The 21,511-nt window shown below is 40.6% G+C and overlaps 1 protein-coding gene across 4 annotated transcripts in view; it reads right to left on the bottom strand.

Annotated features, from left to right (window-relative positions):
* The window catches only part of LOC117206557 (dipeptidase 1), a 76,543-nt gene that overhangs the window by 12,192 nt on the left and 42,840 nt on the right, over positions 1 to 21,511 (bottom strand). For all 4 annotated transcript variants that reach the window (XM_033446019.1, XM_033446021.1, XM_033446020.1 and 1 more), the window contains exons 6-9: positions 20,070 to 20,139; positions 7,333 to 7,509; positions 6,717 to 6,801; positions 1,734 to 1,809 (exon numbers count right to left, since the gene is read on the bottom strand). In XM_033446019.1, coding sequence (XP_033301910.1) covers positions 1,734 to 1,809; positions 6,717 to 6,801; positions 7,333 to 7,509; positions 20,070 to 20,139 — 408 coding nt within the window. The remainder of the gene's footprint in view (positions 1 to 1,733; positions 1,810 to 6,716; positions 6,802 to 7,332; positions 7,510 to 20,069; positions 20,140 to 21,511) is intronic.

Below are 21,511 nucleotides of genomic sequence, written 5' to 3'. Positions count from 1 at the left end.
ATACCTTTTTCTTCCCGTTTGTTATTTTTTTGTTCTTCCCTCTATCTTTTTTTTATAGTTCGACGTGCAAATCACGCTCCGCTTGCTTCGCGTTGTTTTTCAGTCCCCTCCAGCTGCGCGACTCCACACCCACGCGTGTTTTTCGCAACGGATTTGCGAAACCTGACAACTTTTTAGCATCTGCCATCCTTGCTCTTTCTTTCTGCCCCATTTCCCTGCTTTGTGCTTCTTTCTCTTTTTCGTTTGTTACGTCTTTCCCTTTCCCTTTCTCTCTCTCTCTCTCTCTCTCTCTCTTTCTTCCTCTCTGGTTTTTTTTTCGCGCAGCTTAATGGCGAGCTCTCTGATTCCAGCCTCGGGCAGGTATAATGCGTCACAGTCTCGCAAACAGGGTCGGCCGATAGTCGCGCGTTTCATCCGATCCTTTCGCGCCTTTGTTTCTCCAGCGACGATGAAACTCTGTTAAATACCTTCTACCGGCGAGTTATAACGCAAACAAAACGAGACGAGGCGATAATAGAGCGCCGCGCCGTATCCCCGGCGAATCTACTTTTAGTCCGTCTGGAATATTCCTAGCCGCTCGGCTGTTTCTGTTACAATTAACGTCGCCACGAGTTAAAACCGGGTAAGCAGAAATTAGCTGCGACGACAATTGACTGACGCGTCAATGTACCGCTCGATCAATGGAATATCGAATATCCATATCGCTCGATATCATCGCTTCTTCCATCCCCTCGCACGTTGGCGCGCGCTCGTTTTAATGAAACAGGGGTTGCGTGAAACAATTTCTCGCAGAATGGTATTAACACGTTCACTGTTTAAATCGTTTTAGTCTTCATTCATACGTTTTATGGTATAATCGATCGCGTCATATTTTTTCTATTATTCCCCACCATTCTCAATATAACGTTAGCGTATAGCGCATACGTAGTGTTATAGTTTCGTTCAAGAGAAAGTAGTTCAACAATTTTCTAGGAGATTCGAGTAAAGAAACTTTCTAAGAAACCATACGTGGCTTAGAATGGTTTGGGAAAGGACGTATTAAATATAATTTTTCTTAATTTTAATGCATTCTCTTCGCAACAAATGAACACGGTTTTGTTCTATTGTATCAGTTTTATTCGACGCGTGTTTTATGTAGTTTTCATTCAACATCGACTGTATCCATGCATAAAATAGCAATACACGGATGTAACGTAAAAAAATATCTTCCGCATCACACGTGATGCACCAAATGCTGAACCAAACGTTGTTTATCATATACGATGCATGGAGCATTGCACGCGTTAAAACTATTTCCAACAAAACACACAGAATCTCCCTAAGACGTTGCGCACGGTTAAGAACTGGCATACGGAAAACGACTTGTACGGCTTACCCTCTTGGTATTACGCTTTTATGAGGCAGTGGTCAACACTCCGGGCGGACATAAAAAAAAAGAACAGCACGTGCTTTGTGGTAGCTACATGTTGGATCTCGTAAATCGCAACCGGTATAAGGGGAACGGCACAACGTGGCAAGAAATTACCACCTTTCGTTTCTTTTTTCTGACCCTAATTTGCTGTGTGTTCGTTAAAGCTCGCACGTTCCTTGTACGTATTTTTCCATGTGACCTTATCACGATTTATCGCAAACGAGAGACTCTACAGTCTCGACTACAGTCCAAGTGTATTTTTATGGGTAACAAAAATGTAATGGCAATTCAACTGTAAATAAAAATTACACGAGAGACTTACAGATTGATACCATCGTAGCCGGCGCCTATTCCTACGTGATCCACACCAGCCACCTTTCGCACGTGATCAATGTGAGCTGCAACAGATGAAAATAACGAGTAATATTATTGAATCAATGGTATATAGTTTCGTTCATACGTATAATACGTTTGATTTAATTCAGATATCCAAGGAGGAAAACCGCAATCTGCGTTATTTCATTATCTGTGTTTATTCGTTGTACAAGATATTCTCTTGGAAGAGCACGGTCGTTTTCCCGAAAATCGGCTAACGCTAATTAGAAATTTAATCGATACGACCGATTTACGCCTCAAATGAAGCACGATTTTGTTTATACGAATTTGTCGGGGAACATATATCGATAAGGATTAATAAAATATCGATAATTTATTAATAATTGCAGTTCGTATAGTAGAAATCCACTGATCCTCTCCGCTATCTACGATGTTTCGTTTGTGCATGTAACAGAAGCTTACGTTTAATTGAGCGAATCGAACCGATAGCAATACATTTAATCGGGCATTAATTAAAATTTCGCTTGTATAAACAGAGTGATAGTACATCGTGGCTTGATATTGGATTGATATTGGATTTAATTATACAAGGAAGGAAGAACAATAAGATTTGATTTCTTCTTTTCAGCCTAATACCGCGAATCTCCGTTGCCCTAGGGCTTCTCCTGCATCGATGTGGGACAACATATGTTACGACCATAAACTCTAAAATATTATCAATCGTGTTATACGCCTCCGATAGTAAACCAACGCGTATTGTACCCCAAAATAGCTTCTCGTATTTCTATCTTCAGCGAACTTAACCTCGATGCTCACATACTCCGAATCCATTCGCAATCCTGAGAAGATTGGTTGAGCAAACATCGCGCGAGCTGTCTTGCTCGCGTTCTAAGTGCAAACGTCAGTTACACTTGGAGTTAAACGTAGCTTCGGGGTGTACTTGACGGGCAACGCATTATTCGAGGAACGCGTGGGCGATCACCGGCGTGTTATTATTAAGTGGCCGTAATTGTTGCGCTGTAGTCTAGCGTGCTGCGAGCAGCGCGCAACGAGAAATCAATCATGAGAGTAATGTTGTCAATGGGCCAGCACGATCCGGCGTGCAACCGCGCCAACTAGCCAAATTATTGCTGCGAGTCTGTTCAACGCGGTGCTTCCCGTTTCGAAGCATAATTTTCTCGCTGTTTCTACGTGAACCGATACATCGTACGGAAATGAATCGTTGTTCGACTGCATGATCCTTATAGATATCGTTATCGATTCGCTTCCGTGAACCTGTTATTTGAACACGTATGAATTTTCACGCGACAGGGTAGATCGTCGACGAAATAAAAGCTACATGGAGATGGGAAAGTATAAATTATCGTGCACCGAACTTCGTAAAATTTATGTATCGTTCAGGCTAATTGTTTTTAGCGTTCTGGTACTCGTTCAGAATATTCATTTAGAAAAATTATTTGGAAAATAACTATATGACGTTATTTAGGAAAAAGGAATTTGCGTCTTTTAGAACGTAAACGAATTGAATTTCCGTGCCATTTATCTTTTTTCTGTAGCATTTTTTTTTTCTAACTTTAATCAGAAACGAAAGTAGAAAAATGGAATAAGTACACGCGCGTAATAATTTTTCATCAGTAAAAGTCGACGTTAATTTCGCCAAGGATACCCACGTTTTCTTAGTATATACACCTGTAAATTCATTTTCTTTTTATGAGTACAACTAGAGAAATGGAAGCTAAATAGGGATTTGTTTCACCGTCTAAATAATTTAACGAGTGCTTCATTCTGGATATTTTGTATGTTTTTGCATACTATGCGCATATTTACATTTTTACGTATTATAATTTTCCGTAATTGCGCACGTCTGTAGTCCAGTTGTTAACGATTGTAAAAGAAAAGAGACTAAGTTTTAGGGTAATGTTACATTAACATACTGCTTAAAATAACTAGAGCATCATTTTGTATCTATACACTTTTCTTTATGAGTGTTTTGAAGAATCAAGTATTAACATTTCTACACGATTATTCCATAAATCTGTACTTTGAGTTTTACTTTTAAAATTCGCGACATTACACAACAATTTTTATTTAAATCGTTGCAATTTAATTAGACGACTCCGTTACCCTGTTCGTTACCGCCATTTCTCATTCCGTTAAATTTTATCGAAACTCATCGAAGTCACGAATTCCTTTTATCGTCCGATCCTCGTCGATGCCTTTGTCCATGTCCTCGACGAATCACAGGCGGTGGAACGAACAAAAAGAAATCTGTGACGAGAACGAGCGAATGAAATTCGTAACTCCTGAAGGGAAAGCTCGCCGCAATCGTGATGCTATTCCGTTTTAAGCTCTTTTTACCAGCATCGGGTTGGTTCGCCGATATTCGCCTCCTGCTGAATGCATTTGGTATTCTCAATGCCGAAGTGCGAAGGTTAACAAGTCTCTGCGTAAAACTGGCAATAGTCGGCATTTTGTGGCGTGCGGGAAATCGCGTATAAAAGCAAAGCAGCTCAAAGCAAGAAAGGGACATCGCGGTGCGCGTATTTCGAATCGCGCGACGGTCTCCAAATTTTCATCGAGCGTGGCACAGTACACGAAATTATGCAGCGGACGAAACGTCGAGGTGTGGGCTGAGGTCGAGCATCGTGGATTCGTTTAACATAATAACGAGCTGGAGAGCGTGGCGATAATTGGCCAGGAAGGCCGCGGAATTGCAACATCGTTTAAAGGAATGGAACGCGTTCCATTCTGTCCCGTGCGTACGTCTTAGTCTTAGCAATGGAAATGCGATGAGCGCGGAAAACTGTATCGTTTGGGCCACACGGGGAACAGAAGCCAAGGTGGTGGGGAGCCAAGGAAATGCCAAGTTCCATGCTGTTCGCGTTGAAATTCTAAAGTTTCCCACGTTCGCGTGTCCCATGAATCACAAAGGGTTCGCAGATATGAAAGTGCAATTGCCCGTTGCTTACTCGGCACGGTGGCGTTCGATGAAGATTTTTTTTTTCGTAGAGCGCTCGTAACTATGTCGAGGTGGAACAGGCTGCTGCATAAATTCGCTCTCGCCCCGGTATATTTCATTTCTACGTATAAAGGCGAAGTTTATTCAAAGCGTCGGCCGTTTGCGCCGGCTACCCGAAACTCGTACGGCAATATGCTTCGACGTTGTTCTCCTCGACTGCGACCGTGTTCGATAGTATCAACCTGTACAAATTCGATCGTCTATATCCCTTTGTGATAGGCGACATATTTGAAAATTGACCGGTCTCCATCGAAGAGATTTCGGAGATATTTCTCGGAAAAGTAATTGACGGCTCGCGCGAAACAATTCAATCTGTTTACATATTTCCACATTTTTCACAGTTTCTCTCGCATCTACTGCCATAGAATATTATGAAATTGAGTATCGTTTGAGTACGTACGTGTACTTGTGAAATCAACTCTTCTATATGGAGGAAATGTCGTGGATTAAGAATATGTAATTTTGAAGTATTTCATACTTGTATTTTTATTGGCATATACTTGGTAGGAGAGGTGTACTAAAGTTGTAAATTAAAATATCGATCGGTGTGATATCAATTGATATAAACACGCCCAGAGACTTATATGTCTTATAGAAGCAATCTGAATTTTAAAAGTCATTTAGGAATTTAATTACGATCAATTAGACGTCAAATCGATTACTTTTTTATACGTACATGTAGAGTATAAGGAAAAAAGGACTCTGAATTAACGCTATATGATCCTGAAGGATATCATGAGTTTCTTGATCCTCGTACATGTTCTGAGTTACTGTTTCCTTTCTCCAAACATGCGCAAACTTTAATACCCGTTCGATTTTACGACTTCGTCATATCAGGTTGACCGAAAAGTTTCTTTCGTTTTATGAGGAAATAACAGACGTATAACGTTTTTTATTTTATACTATTTCGTCGAATTACGTACGATCCACTTTATTCTGTTGAGATAAACACCGCGATATTTCACAAACTTGGTTTCACGTTTGTACGAAGGTGCACTGTTGTAAAAAACACGTTTACGAAAGAAGGACACTTTTCGGACAACCTAATATATCTTCCACTAACAGTAAGAGACTTCAATAACTTTCGCCATTTCGTTCATCATCAAGCTTTTACAAAACGATTCTCTATGTGGCATTTGTAAGATTCGAAGATGGTAGAACGACGAAAGGCGCGGATTAGCTGGAGGAAACCATATTAACGCGCGAGGGAAAGAGAAAAAGAACAATTTCAACGCGATTCCAGCGTCCCTTTCAATTAGCTTTTATCCTAGAATATGGAACGGTGATCGTGCTGCTGGTTCGCAGTTACGCGGAATAAAGGCCGAAGGTAATCTTGATTGGAGCGGAAAAAGGGAAAGAATTAGTCGAGTAACGTTATCAGTTCAAACAAAGGCGATATTATACTGGATGTGAACGTAGAAACATAACGTTCAAACGTGCTAGTGGCTACCTAACAATTATTCAACAGCGTCTGTAATCGTTTGCAAAAGTGATACTCGATATGATAAAAAAAAGGCACAACGTTCAAGTATGCTATTCGGTACCTAAGCATCGATAAGTTATCTGGTAGCGACTGAAATCGCGTGTACTGTTAACGTGTTAACGTGTGAATACTTGGCAAAGGAATTACGCCATTTTCAAAATTGATATCTCCGGTGCTGTAAGCTGGGTCCTTATGACAGATACGTTTCTACGTTTCGTCAGTATTGCAGTTAGCTTGGTCAGAGGTTGTAATATGAGAGGCTGATGGTGTGTGGTGGACGATATCTAGCGTCAACCTGCTATTTAACTCTTTACGACCTGACGTTACTTCGTAATATCGTTCACATTGAAATGTTGTTACGAAGCAAATATGCTTGGAACATGGCTAGAACTTGCGTACGTATGTTTAAATATGTACTACGTGGATATTATATTTGGCGGGAGTTAAAGAATTCGCGTTTCTCTTACCGGCTACGTCTTGCAGAGTCGATTTCTCGCCACAGCTGATAAAATGGGGATAGAAGGATACCATAACTATACCGTCAGTCTGCGCCTGAAACAGAGAAGAATGGAGAAGTTCGTTCGTTACTTTTCGTAACATTTCATAATTACGGAATTGAAGCTTAATAAAGACAAATTAATTTCAGCGAGGTGAATTCTTGCAAATGTATATCTCTTTACGATATATATATATATTGTTGTAATTGATTTTTAACGGAAATAAAATATATAAAAAAGAAAGAGATTTCTAATAATATACACATTATTAATTCGTAGACTTTTTAATAATCCATATGAATTTTTATCGCATATTTGATGAAATTGAAAAAAAAGCGGAAGGATTTTCAAAGAACGAACTCTACTCCACATATTATGTTTGCACACGTTGATCAATATTTTAATTCCATGGAAGTAGGTTGCCTTTGACCTTTTCTTGTCTTTCTCGATTTTCTCTACGAATTTTCCGAACGACTCCACGTATCCAAGAGACTGGTAATTTAATTGTAAACGAGGAATTAGCTTTTCTTCTTCGATTAACAGGTTTAATATCGCGAGAACGATGCAGAGAATAGTTGTAACTTACCAAACGTTTCAGCGCATGGTCAGGCACATTTCGCGAGGAATTGCAAAGGGCGTGAGCGCTGCTATGGCTGAAAATAACAGGCGCCTTCGACGTCTTCATGGCGACCAGCATCGTGGGCACGGAAACGTGCGACAGATCCACCATCATTCCGAGTCGATTCATCTCGAGGACGATACTCTGGAAACGTTCGGTCGGTGGGATATAATTGGGATAAGTTTCGAGTATCGCGAGGACGGAGATTTTTCTCTCCGTTTTTTTTTTCTTTTTCCTTCTTTTACCGCGATAATGGTACTCGAGTTCGCGAAGCGTAGTTTCGCTCTTAAGTAGTTTCAAAGATATCCCGAGGATGCCGTATTAAAATCGATCAGTTCGTTTCTCGGATTTACCGACTGCTTTCAGAATCGAAAAGTCCGGATTAACGCCGCTTAACTGGTCGAAACGAGTCGATTATTCGAAAGGAAATGGTCAGGTGAATGGAAGAACGCGCACAGAGTCCTGCGGAATAATTGACGGAGTTGAAATGGTAAACGATATCAGCGCCAGAAGCGAAGATTTTCAGTTGAAACAGACAATGCATTTCCGCTAATTTTGACGATCATAGGCACCTAAGTTTTTCTACACGCAATATACAGGACATCTTTATTAAAGTAGGATGATAAAAGAATTTCAGTAGAGAGTTAGTTAGTTAGGAGATTAAAATATCGCTATCGTTTTCTATGTTAAGAAATGAATACTTTATTGTACGAACTTACGCGTTTATAAGTTTTATTTAAATAAATATGTCTCTTTCGTAAGACGACTCTCGTAGATGACTGTATATCGTTCATCTGACGAACGCTAGGAATTTTTAGTACTTGTCATGTTTATAGATTTACTGGGAGAGTAAGTGGTGGAAGATGAAATATTTGTGCGCTATACTTATATCCCTATATCTTCAACTATAGCCTACCTGGTGCCGATCTGATGATTCTATAGCCGTATAAGCTAAAATAAATAATTCTGGTATACGTAACTATCTCGTCGAAAAGAATTCCACATAAAATTTGCATCCTTCCTCACTGGGAAGATCTTCTCTTTTTCCGACAGTTATATCCTTTCAGCGTTCGATACAAAAAGATTAAACTTGGAAAGTTAAACATCGATCGCCTGACAAATGAAAAGTTGCCTTCAGATGCGAATGCTCGCTACTCCTTTGTAGCATGTTCACGTGTGATCCGTGACACTTATTGCAACGGTCGATCAGTCAGATTGAACGACAGTTCCTTGGACACTTTGTTTCCGAGGAATTCCAATCTGGAAACGTGGAACACGAAATTCATAGTTTCATACTTGCCGGGTTTCAGATATGTTACTTTATTCTATATTGGTATTTTAACCGCGTCTCGGTTACGTTATTTGTTCCAGTTGCTTCGCCAATCATCGTTAGGGATTCGTTCTAATAACCGTTTACACACGGTAACAAGCTGGTTTTGCAAAAAGTTTGTAGGAAGTCGGGTTTAGAAAACCGTATTTTTCTCGCAGATAAGAGATTTCCAATATGTTCTATCAAGAAATCTGCTGTCACGGCGGGGGAGATATCGTTCTTGATATCTGACGTCAGACTTCCGAGATACGGTTACTAATAGAAAATTCGATTTCACCAGTTGACACTTGTCAGTTCCGGCGGAACAAAAGGAAACGGGCACTGTGTGACTTCTTTCTCGTACGTATACTTGGCGTTCGTTGCCGCGAACAATTGTTCTTTTCATTCGAAGACGGGGCATTTCGTGTTTGCACGTACAAATAAAATACAACGAAATTGGCGCACGATCGATAAATACCGAAGGGTTACGAAAGTCTCGTGGTTTGTTCTTATTGACAATCGTCCGACTACAATTGGGAGAACAATTCATTCTCGTCCGTGGGTATACGAAGGTCTGCCAGAAATAGAGTTATCGTTCGCGTTCTAAGAACTCTTGCGCCGTTCCGGGTAACGTCTCATCCATTAAACGTAGATGCTTTGTTAAATCAGCGCCGTCATGGGTTGAATCTCTCAAGATCCCTGTTTATCTCGTTTTTCGTCTGAAACTACATAGCTCGTCTCTCGTTTCCGTTGCTTTCTCGTCTCGATGTGGAATACGCCGTTTTCATAACGAAGACTGGTTCTCATATTGCTGGTTCCCCTTCATTTGCGTCTCTGTATCTTTTGTTCGGCGTAACGTCATCGTTTTCAACGTATTCGAGGGAAATTAGCCGGGAGACGAATTTATCGTTAACTGCAGCGGCCATTATCACGAAATTAGCGAAGTTGCAGTATCTTTCGGGACGAAGTAGTCGTCGTTAGACTTGCACAGTTATCTCATGAATCCGGAGGATTTCTGCGCACCATCTTCGGGGCGGAATGCCTGCACCCGTTAAACGAGGATGCTTCATTAAAGTAACAACGCGATAAACTTCACTCTTCGGGATTGCTTCGCCACCCCTCGTCTTCCACCTCCACTCTTTTCCTTAAGCATGATTTCACTGACTTGGCACACACATTCCCTCTCTTCGGATCGTTTTGTTTTCTTAGCCGGGACGCGACGCGAAATCTCGCTTTGCGACTTTCTTCCGGTTTTCTCGTCGTGGAGATTTTAGCGTCAGCCTTCGACGGAAACATCCTGCAGCAACGTTGCATCCGCTTGCTAAAAGCAACGAAAAGGCGTTCCATCATGGAAGATGAAACGGGACTCGTGTATCGAAATCCACAAAGAACACAAAACCAACGAAATAGGGAACGGCTTCGTATTGAAAGCCGAGGAACGCGAATTTCTAATGTACGAACTCCTGAATCGTATGTTCCGTTTGATCGCGATAAGAAGAAGATGTTTTAACATGGAACATCAAATTTCTAGATGAAAATATTCCATTAAAAATTCGAGAGATCCGTTGTTCCTGTGGAACGAAAGGATTGAACGAAAGGAGCTGGAAGAATGTTAAACGTTTCGCGGCGCAGAAACGTAAAAGGGAACACGTGCAAGTGACGCTCGACAGGATGATATTCGCCTTCGAAAGCGACTGCTTCATAAAAGCCTTAAGCGCTGTTCGCTTGGTTTTCCTCGATTGTTAGAACGATTTATCAGCTCGCGCTTTTCTTCGTTTTAATTCAAATTTGCTCGTCATTGCCATTCATTTCTCTGTATTGTTTTAAAATTTAGCTTCCGCTGACCTTAAACCTCTGTTACGACTGAGCACGGATTCTCCTGTTAATTTTTCACGGGGGAAGTTCCTATCATTGTCAAATGGAGGGGTGGCATTGCATAAAAAGATATTTAACTGGATGAAAAATGGTGGAGCTTCCCTCGTGGGGAAAGTTAGGCGAAGGTCTCGCTGATTTCTCCTTTCGTGATACACTCGCCGGCGATTCATTTCTTACGGAGCATAAGTCAGATGGCAGTTATATTTTTTTCCTGACCATTGAAAGAATCCACCCTCGTGAATCTCGAGGTTAAGGTGGCGTAACACCGTGTAGTCTGACAGGATGACGAATCGGCTTCATTTCTTCGTTACTCTTTTTTTCCAAGCTACTCACTGTCGCTGTCTTAGATACTCTCCCACTTTTCCGAGCTGTTGTTTCGTACCGTAGGTGAAAACGACGGAGTAGGGTCGTGACGATGGATCGTAAAAGGATCGTGAGCAGAATAGTAATTCATAAGGAAGATCTAAATCTGATTTACAGAACTGATTTCTGGGTACGACTATTCGTATCGAGTCAATGGGTGATTCTTCTTCAATTTTATTCTATAAAATTGACACGGTATCATTTCCATCGAATATACGTTCAAAGATATTCGAATGTGCGCGATAGCGTCCATGTCGAGTCTTCTAGCAACCTAGTTTTGCTGTAAAGAAGAATAAAAGAAAGAGATAAAAAGGAAATGAGAAAAAATCTCATTTGTTTGAATCGATCGAGGGTCGTTCGTTTCAAGAATGGGTTTCTTTGGTTAAAAGTTATCCACCGCTTCGCTAACAGATGATCGAACGATATATAAAACAATGTCGAGGAGAGGAATGTGGAAAAAGTTAGTTGGCGCTCGGTTTTTATCCGGACAGCACGAAACTGCGAAGATTCGTACTTTTGATCGTGGCAGAGTCACCAGGACACGGCCAGTTGCTCGGTCATCCCGTTCTTTCCAGCCGGTCAAACTTCGCCTCTTGATACTTCTGTTTGTTACCGGCTGCCGCCGTTATCGTCGGCCAGCAACTTCAGTTACGAAACTGTCGATGCTTCGGCCGCCTATTTAGACGAGAACTTTCAGAAACAAGCTGGCAGCTGGCCTCAAAAGGGCGGCTGGTCATTCTACGGAAGGAACGCTTTCCCAAAACTTATCGGTCAGATACAACCGAGTGTCGCGAACTTGCAAGTGTACGTCGCTTCACGACGAACGCGATCACCCTTCGAATTTTCGGCGTCGTGGCCCGACGACGGAATCGATAAGCGTCCACGACGTCGAGCAGACGTGGTTATTTCGAACGTTCAACCGCCAACCATTCGATCCAGTCTTGGTAGCTGTCTTTCAAAATTTTTGCCATTTGTTCCAGAACGTAGCTAAGTTTATATTTTCGCTGGTCTACCGGGAGTTTTAACCGGATTTTTCTTTCGTTCACCTGGATTAAAGAAAATCTGCTTAGCATGCAAATGTCTCGCGACAGACGATGTCGCTTTATCCGTCGCGGAGCAATTTCGTTTCGTTGGATCTCGATATCCGGCAACTTTTTAATCGCGTTACGACACGCTGTAGTTTCCAAGTGTGTTCCTAGTTGAGGGAAGCAGAAGCTTAAGTGGCTCTAGCTCGATGAAGGATCAGGCGAAAGCCGAAGTCCTCTTCGGTGCATCGTGCGCGTCGAAATGAAAATCGATTTGCGAGTTATGTTTGTCGAGCACAAGGGACCACGAGCGAAAGGCAGGCGAACAGCGAAGAAGTTAATAAAGGGCCGGTGTTTGAAAGTTTAGCGGGCGTTGATGAGATGGTCTATAGATTCTTGAAATTAAGATCGAGGCCGAGGAGAAATGATAATGCAGTTTTAAAGACTCTTCACGTGGTGAAGTAACCGGCAAATCTTTAACGCCGGGAAGTTGAGATATTAATAACGAGCGTAGCCGTCGGTAAGATATTCTCGATGTACATTTCTGACTTCTATACCGGATAAGCACGGCGTCATCGCAATTAATGTTTCGTCGTACAACTCTTTGAGAAGAAGTTCTCATTAAAAAACTATCAAACATTCTTTACACGTGTACTCCATTTCGCTTTTCCCTTCTTACTACAATGCTATTGCTCTATTGTCCTACAAAGTTTATACCATAGAGCATAATAAATCATGCTTCTTCTGTTCTGCCTCTCTTTTGTCCCGCTTATGATAGCGTCGCTCGATTCAGTTGGACATCTAACGGATAATTAATTACCAAAGTAAATAATCAATCAATCCATTTCCAAATATACCGAATGCGATCGTATCTATCCTTCAAATCAAACACATCATCCAATTTGCTATCCACGTTCGTGTTACGAACGTAAAAACTGGCTAGTTATAGGAACGATGTTGACACGTTCGTTGTTGTCGATTGTATCATAGCCTTAATTATCTGCAACTTATTTGCCAGATTTTCAATAACCATTACCGATACAGTTATTTATAGTACGATCATTATCGTAACCTCGTAATATTATTATATTGATACTGCAATCATTGCCGCTAAAATCTCGATTATTAGAATAATTAATAGAACGATCGATCGCCGGAACATCGAGGATTAGTAAAATATTTCTAGTATAAGAAAGATTGGCAAAAGAACAAAATTAAAGGCCAAAAGAAATTGTCATTTTTATACGAAGATTGTTGCCTCTGTTTAATACTAATATTCGTAAAACAGTTCTACCATATAGAAATAAAGTTATCCGATTATCCAAACAGCGTGTGTAGCGATTAGTTCGGATAATCAAGATTCTATTGTACTATAGTGGCCATATTTTACCAAATAACAGCGAATGTGTTAAGTAGAAATTGAACGAGCCTAGTGTTTCGTTCTTCTTAAAATGCGGCCAACCATATCCTTTTCTTTTTCCCTTTGTTTCGATTGCTCGGTTACCGAGAGCCGACGTGGCAATTAGCCGAAAGCATCGAACTGTGACTGAGTGTGCTTTTAGCGCTGGCTGGATCAGCGATCCGTAGATGTTCAGGCATTTTTTCCATTCGCCGCACTCTCGTATCGTTTTCTCCGGTCGCACGTGTCGATACGCACGGTCACGTATCGGGTTGAGAAATGTAGTTGCCTGAAATTCACGGCGAGAAAGTGGCGCTCGCTCGTTTTAACAGAGGCAGAGGCAGAAACTTGGCGAGATCGTCTTGCAGGCCGCGAGACCAGCAGATATTTCCTGCAAAGCGGTCCCGCGCTAATTGCTCCGCTCGAGTTATGTTTTCTTGAATTTGCCACCACTTCCGGTTACGAGGCATCCCCATTGTTTGGACACTGACGCCTCGCCAGAATTGTTTCCAGCTTCATCGGGGTCAGGCAGGATACACCAAATGTCCTCTTCGGGGAAATTCATGCTTGTACTTGAGTTCGAGTTTGCGACCACGGATGGTCGATCAGACTGTTCTCGGTTGGTCGTTTGGGCGTTTCGTGCGCTCCTATCTGTGTGTTTGTTCTACGTACAGTAACCAAGTACAAAGCGAAGTTCTCCGTTCAATTCGTAACAACGTGATAGCCTCTTGTAACAGGTACAGATACATTCGGATAAAATTTTGGAATTTTATTGGCTGTGTCTATGATAAATCTTCTTGTTGCTGCTACTTGTTGTATTAAATCGAAATTAATGCTATAGATATCAGTAACGATTTCCTTGCGAGCTAGCATTTTCTTTAAATTGTTGAGATCTGATAGTGTAGGTTTGGATTAATGGACGTTCGAGTAGTTTGATATGCAAATTGATGCGTATTGTACGAAGATACCGCAGCGTAATAATTTGTAATATATGTATAATGTGTATACGTACCATTATTATAATAACGATATCTCTGGTATAATAATTCACGGAATTATTATTAATGAATTGACAAGAAACAAGTTATAAGTTATAGATTTCTATTGTACAGTTTTACGTCGAAATTATCGGAATAATTAATATTAATAATAAATTTTATATCGTAATTTATAAAATTAATTCGCAGCACGTTATTTGCTTTTATTTGTTACCGTTATGCGACAAGGTATTCATTACCATTGGTAGCTTGTAATTTGTAGAATTATTATTAGTTTAATTACTGAAAAGGGATCAGCTCGTGTTTTCCTGTTAAAATTTGTAACTGTTGCAAAGGTACATGGGCAACTGTACAAACTATACATTCCATATTTTAGAATTTATTGTAACAGAATTTATTATTAATCAAATTTTTTAAGTTTCGCAACACAGTTATCGTTGCGTATCGTCACTTTAAACAACAGTGGAAGGATTAACGCGAACCAAAATTCAGTTAATGCGGGGTTAGCCTCAAACTCTGCGGCCTTTATCGTATCTTCGTTACTATGACACAGAGACGATGAACTGTCTATGCAGTTCTCCTGTCTCATGTGACTTTGCCTATATATATAGGAACAAAATTCCGTAACGTATTCTATGCATACTAATAAACAACAATGTTTTACGTGCTTTTATTTGAAATACGTGCCTTCGTTTGTTTCAAGTACTTTAATGGCGTCTTAAACAAAGCTAATAGAAGAAAAGTTCGTAGAAATAAAAATACAACGAACCCAAAAAGAAGACAACTGCTGTTAGTTATTGCATTAGAACAAATTTTGATGCGATTAACCTGTTAACTGTGGAGAAGCGTATTATACATTTTACGAACAAAGTAAAGCAAAACGGGAAGGTATTACATTTTTACTCGATGAAAAATTAAAAATTCATCGTTGGAAAGGGTATTGTTATTGGAAACCTAAAAAGTTCCAAAAAATAATAAAGTAAAGTGCACAAAACAATTCGGCCGATATACGCAGTAAAGTACACAAACGGGGTTGCACTGGGGAAAATAATCAACTTAATTTATAAAAAGCAATACGTTATATGGAGCATAACCGATATACCAAAGAGAATAATCAAATAGTATACATCTATAATACTAAATACCAAACTGTTTTTTTTTTATAAAATACGTAGTAGGTTTACTGAAAGTATAAAGGAAGCATAATAGTAAATGTCATTCGTTATTTTTAATTATTATATTTTACTAAAATTTTGAATTTTTATAGTAAACGATAATCTTTTATTTCACACGAGGAGCGTACACGTCAACCGCAGCGAAGTAGATTTTTCGATTGACGCGTATACACGTCGAACGCAGCTAACTGATCAAATGACATAAACGTATCGCTGTGTCTGAATCTATCTTCCGACTTTATTATTACTCTATCGTAATTTAATAAACGTACAGTAGCCTATGTTTCAAAATTTCTATGAACTATTTCCGTGCAGTTGAAGCCGATTACCATATTTCTATGTATTCGAATAATGATTTTTATTATTCGATTAGTAATTATTCACGTTGATCGAAATGTACGGATATTAGGATCGAATATAGCGGCACCGTTTATAGGGGCGATAACGCGATAAGCGCGAAGGGGCGATGAACAAAAGCAGAAATTTTTCAGAATTATCGAGGAGCTGCTTTCACGGATGGAATGGGTTTCGCTGGGCACGTCGAGCACCCTTTCAACAGGGCTATATTTCTTCACTTTCCGGCGTCGTACGTTCTCCTTTATTTCAATCTCCTTGCCCCCATCTTTCAACCGTATCGTTTTTGCCCGAGTATTCCAGGTATTTCGTGGTCTCGTTCGCGGCAGACACGGCGAATGAAAATAGAGGGGGATAAAATGGTAGAAACACGCGTCGAGTTTTCGGATTCCTCCCGTGAGAGCCGAATGGTGTCTTCTGTCAAGTGATCGTAGAAAGGTACTGTTTCAAAATTGCGATATTGACAGAGGGTTGGTGGGAAGCGGTGCTACAATTCCAGAAGGGGGCTCGATATTAAAGAGACAGAGCACGTATCGTGGAATGAAAACGGCGAACGGGAAAGAAGTAACTGGAAAAAAGTACTCGTCAGACTATATCTCTTCTTTTTCTGGCGTGACCGTGTGGAATTTTTATTGAGTGCTTGAGGGAGCTGTTTATTACGCAGGTGTGGGTGAGAAATGGTGTAGCCGCTGAATGAGGTATAAAAGAAAAGTGGAGGATCGTATATAAAACGTCTCGGTGCACAGATGAGGCTGAGTGGAAAAAAAGCTGATTCTTTTAAGGCTTAGACATATACATATGGTATATATATATATATTTATTTATATATTTATATATACGTGATATGCATACGCATATTCTAGAGAATTCATGCAAACCGTGTTTAATACGTTCGTAGGGATTTCATTTATTTCGCGAGATAACAGGTATAGCGCTCCCAAGTGTTACTTCGTACATTTTGATGAAACTAAGTTCTTTAAACGTGTTATTCAATAATTAAATGGGGCAAATAACAGGTAATTTATTGATTGGATATGGTTATATGATCAATAAAAGATTTTTTTAATACAAGTTTTTACAAATTTCGGCTATTCCATTATACGAACGATTCAACGCGATCAACTATTGGATTATTCGAGAAATTCGTAATGCTTTTAATACGAGCTATCGAATAATAAAATGTTTCGAAAAATACACCGTAGTAAAAATCTATATAGCTCGCCATTACATGCAACACGAGTCTCTCAAGGGAATTATTCACCCTTCCACGTTTGTCTAAAATTACGATACTTTCTTAGGATACTTTTTCAGAATATTTGTCCATCTTCCATCTGCCGAGTAATTTGAAAAAGCAAAGAAGGGAAACGTTCGTATTCTAAAAAGTATAGGCTAAACTCCTGTGTCTCGGGCTAAAACGAGAACTCGATGTTAGTCGGCTGACTTGTTCTTTTCTCCGCGCAAATAGACAGGAAGTTTCATGGATAGTGCGGCAAAACTTACCGAACGAGATGGCGGAGAAGAAAAGAACAAAAACAGCCGAGGACAATCACGGGGCGGAGTACCCGAAATTTCGCGGTGGAAACTTAAAATGGACTCTGTACCACGATTTTCCGTGGATGGGAGAAACGAGAGAAGCGCGGAACAAATCTCTGAACAGTGTTTGTCGGATATTCGTGTGTTGACTCGTTTTTCTTCCCTCTGAATGAGAGCGTGGAACGAAGTCTGGCTGGATCGCGAGAAATTTTCGAAAGGAGAAGAAAAGGCGACCAGCATGAAAGGATGATCGAGTCAAACGAATAGCTGTTACGCGACCGAAACAAACATTTCGACTGGATACTGAAGCTTAACGAAGCTAAAACGATCGCGGGAAAACGTAAGCGGTCTTCATTGAATATTTAAACGACCATTTTTCCTCTTTTATCTTCTTCTTTCTGTTCATCTCGACCATAGAACTTTTCGTTGACTTAAGTCACGACCACAGTTTCCAAGTCGTTTGTCATACATTTCTCTTTTTCCCTCTGTACACCATCCTCTTTCGCTATTTTACTCTCTGTTTTTTATCCTTTTCTTTCAAGAAATGCTCCGGAGGAACGTTAGTTTTTGTCTCAGCGGTTACGCAGAAAGAAATTGCAATAACAGCTTGACACACCGAATTTTCCCCATATAACACGAACGCAATTCGCGTGGTTTCATCTCGCGGAATGGCGTCTCGCTCGGTGAAAAACGTAAAGTCCGGCGAAAATAATTAGATCAGAATGACAATCGACTAAGCACCACGAACACGCCGCTTAACACGGGGATAATATTTTATCCCGATCTTTCGGTTCTTGCTCGCGGCTCATGCTTCTGGTTTATATCACGGTCAGAATCCTAAAGTCGTTTCTCATATATCTCCCTTGCCGTTGGAAAACATCTCTCGAGGCTGTCTGCCGTTTTTCTAACATTCGCCAAATAGAACACGGTGGCGAGCTCTCGTAACGTGGCCGGAGTATACCTGACTTTGCCAAAGAAAAAACACAGTCGAGTTAAACTTGAGTGTATCGCTTTAATCGTTTCGAAATTAATGTTGTCAAACGGAACGACGGCTGCGCGAAGCTTAGACGACGCTTCACGACAGCGGAATTACACCTCTCGAACGCTAAAGCAGTCCTTCTCGCAGGTCTGACTCTAAAGAACGATGTCACGAAGCGATACCACTCGAAATTATCTTTCATGTATTTTTAAATACGCAGGACGCCTACGAAAGTACACGGTTATCTGTCTTAAAGTTTCAAACGCACGCACTTTTAGAAAATTCGCGTGACTTTTATATTGTGCCGAAAGAAATTTGCTTTCTATCTTCTTGTCGCACGAAAGGAATCGACGTCTATTTTCATTATATTTTTTTTGTTTGGTCGAAGAATCGAGGGAAATTTTACGAACTTGGAGGGTAAATCGTATTTCCTATTTTTTCTTTTTTTTTTTTTTACAGAGAAGCAGTTTTCAAATTTAGTACATTGTCAATCAATGTCACATCGTCCTTTTATTTGACCGTGGAATAAAGTATGCGTTTTTTCATCCATTCAAAATTTTCAGGATGTTGTTTGGTTTGATAGTTACTCGATTTCCATAAAATTTTGTCAGCGTATCAGCTATTTTGAAGGAATTCGCATCTTTGAGCATGGCGAAAATCTTCTTGTTTAATCATAAAACGACGTTAAAATCAGAAAATTAGCAGAAATCGACAAAAATATACTTATCATGTTTTTCTTCTATAATCTTTGCATGGAATGTGTGAACTATGAAAATAGAGCTTTACGATTCGAAGTATGCGCGCTTAAAACGCGACCGATTGTTCCCTACGCCTGATCGATGCTGCCCATAATTTTCTTTCGTATAAGGGTAACGTTCACTCGGGAATTCATGAATACTTCGACGCGAATACCACGAATGCCAACGGGTAATTTTCATAAATAACTCGCGTTTCAAACTTCCTTGCGAATTTCAAAGATCAGCTATCTTACGTAACTCCACCTCTTTTTCATCATTTTTAAGGACTTCCAATATTTCGAAGGTTTTCTTCGTGAATCGATTTATCGGTTAAATTTTCATTGAATTTCTCCATGTTTATGGTTCATCGATCCGATTGACATGGATTTACGATCGAGCTCGCCGCACAACTATTTTGTTGCTGAAGAAAGTGTCATTTGGCGAAGTAACGCGTAGCTAGAGAGATAGACATTTGCCGGATGTTTTAATCCGGTGCGCAAAACAGCGCGAGTTCCCTCGTCACGGTAGAAAATCCTGCCAGTTAGGACGAACGCTGTGCCTCCAGCAAAAACTCAGCCACTTATCTTGCTCAGAATCACACGTGAGTTTAGTTGCACGCTTTATCATTTAATCACACAGTGATGAAAATTTCATTCAAATAAATGGAGTTGGGATATTCGTTTCGGACAGATCCACCGTTCGATTCAAAGTTTCTAAAACGACTGACTGTTCTTTTTGTTTAATCGATATTCCAGATATCGGATAAGATCGATCGTCTTTTGAATTTTCTACCGTACAACACGTCGGTCTTGACGTTCCACGATTGACGTACTATACGCGTACACACGTTACGATACACGTTCAACGCGTTTGTGGATGCTCGTTATACGGCTATCAAAGGGACATCGGAGCAATGGTTTTCGATCACAGAAGGAACAAAAGTTTCTTTCTACTCACCTTGCCAAAATTGGAGAGACCACCGATGCGTGCCACTTGACCGGGTTCATCCGCTGTGCTGCATTCTGCCCTAACGAACCAATAGGTCAGTAACTCAATGGCAACAATCCTCAGCATTATTGTCGTACAATGCCCTCTAATCATAGAGTTTCACGTTCGTAATACCAAGCAACGCGACTAGAATTGTTCGTCGAACTAATGACTACGGAGATTGTGCCGGTCCCGTATACAAACGTCTTGATTTGAAGCACGAATACCTCGCGAATGTCCGGCTACCCTGTGATTGAAACGTGCCTTAAGCCGGAAAATAATTCGAAGCCGTGAAATACCGTACGAACGATAAATCTCTGTCCACAGAGGATTAATTACTATTATCTAGACGAATTTAGCGGGGAACGATAACGTCTGTGGACGGATTCGTAAACATCTCTCACGTTGATAGGATTACAGAGAGTCGTGGTAGGCGCGGACTACCAGGAACGGGTTTCGAGGAGTCTGAGTAATTTCGGGACGATAATCGTCTGTATTAGCGCCATGTTCTCTAAGCTGGCAAACGGAACGATGATACGATATTCGCGATGCTAACTGACACGATAATCGATCGCCGGAGGAACGACGAGTAAACGACGAGTAAACGACGAATGCGATCGATTTCGAACGCATAGAGTTCTGAATCCGAGGTCGGATACTTTGCATTTTCCTTTGATAATTAGTTAATGGAAAGACGATGGCCGGTACTTGGTCATTTAACTGGGGTATGCATGTTCGGAATAACCAGAATTGATACGTGAGTGGTTGAAATTTCAATCATTTTCTCTCCATGTAACTGATTAGGATGGTATTTTCTATTTGTTTCAGACAGATACCAGCAACGGATAGTTGTCCACTACTTGTGGTCCACTAATTTGGTCTCGATGTTTGTTAACTAAAATGGGATTTTCTACTTGCTTCGAATACATAGATATGCGAGTGACAGGGAATTGGTCTCGATGCGTAGCTAGCTATGATGGGATTTTCTACTTGCTTCGGATAGATGCGCGAGTGGTGGGCACTTGGCCTCGAGGCGCGGCTGACTAGGATGGGATCTTCTACTTGCTGTGACCAAATATATGCATAAGTGGGGATATATGGTCTCGGTCGCTCGACGTCGACATATGGCTGGACAGAACGGAATTTTCTACTTGTTCCAGATAGATTAAAATCTGATACGTACTCAATGTTCTCCTTCTATGTAGCATATTACACAGTATAGCACCGAGTACAGAATTTGAGCGAAACGAAAGGCAAGAATAAGAGCGGAGCTCGAAATAAAAATTTTCCATGTGATCACGCGAATGAAGACCGTTTATATTCTACGGACAACCGGTGTGTATTCGGACTAAATGAACCAATTACCCTTTGGTAGAGCATGACCCTCTCTGTAATTAATTCAAAAGCATTGC

The sequence above is a fragment of the Bombus bifarius genome, unplaced genomic scaffold (genome assembly GCF_011952205.1).
Source record: "Bombus bifarius isolate JDL3187 unplaced genomic scaffold, Bbif_JDL3187 scf7180000008008, whole genome shotgun sequence".
Lineage (NCBI taxonomy): Eukaryota > Metazoa > Arthropoda > Insecta > Hymenoptera > Apidae > Bombus > Bombus bifarius.
Note: the sequence above shows the minus strand (reverse complement) of the source record. Positions and strands in the feature narration are given on the sequence as shown.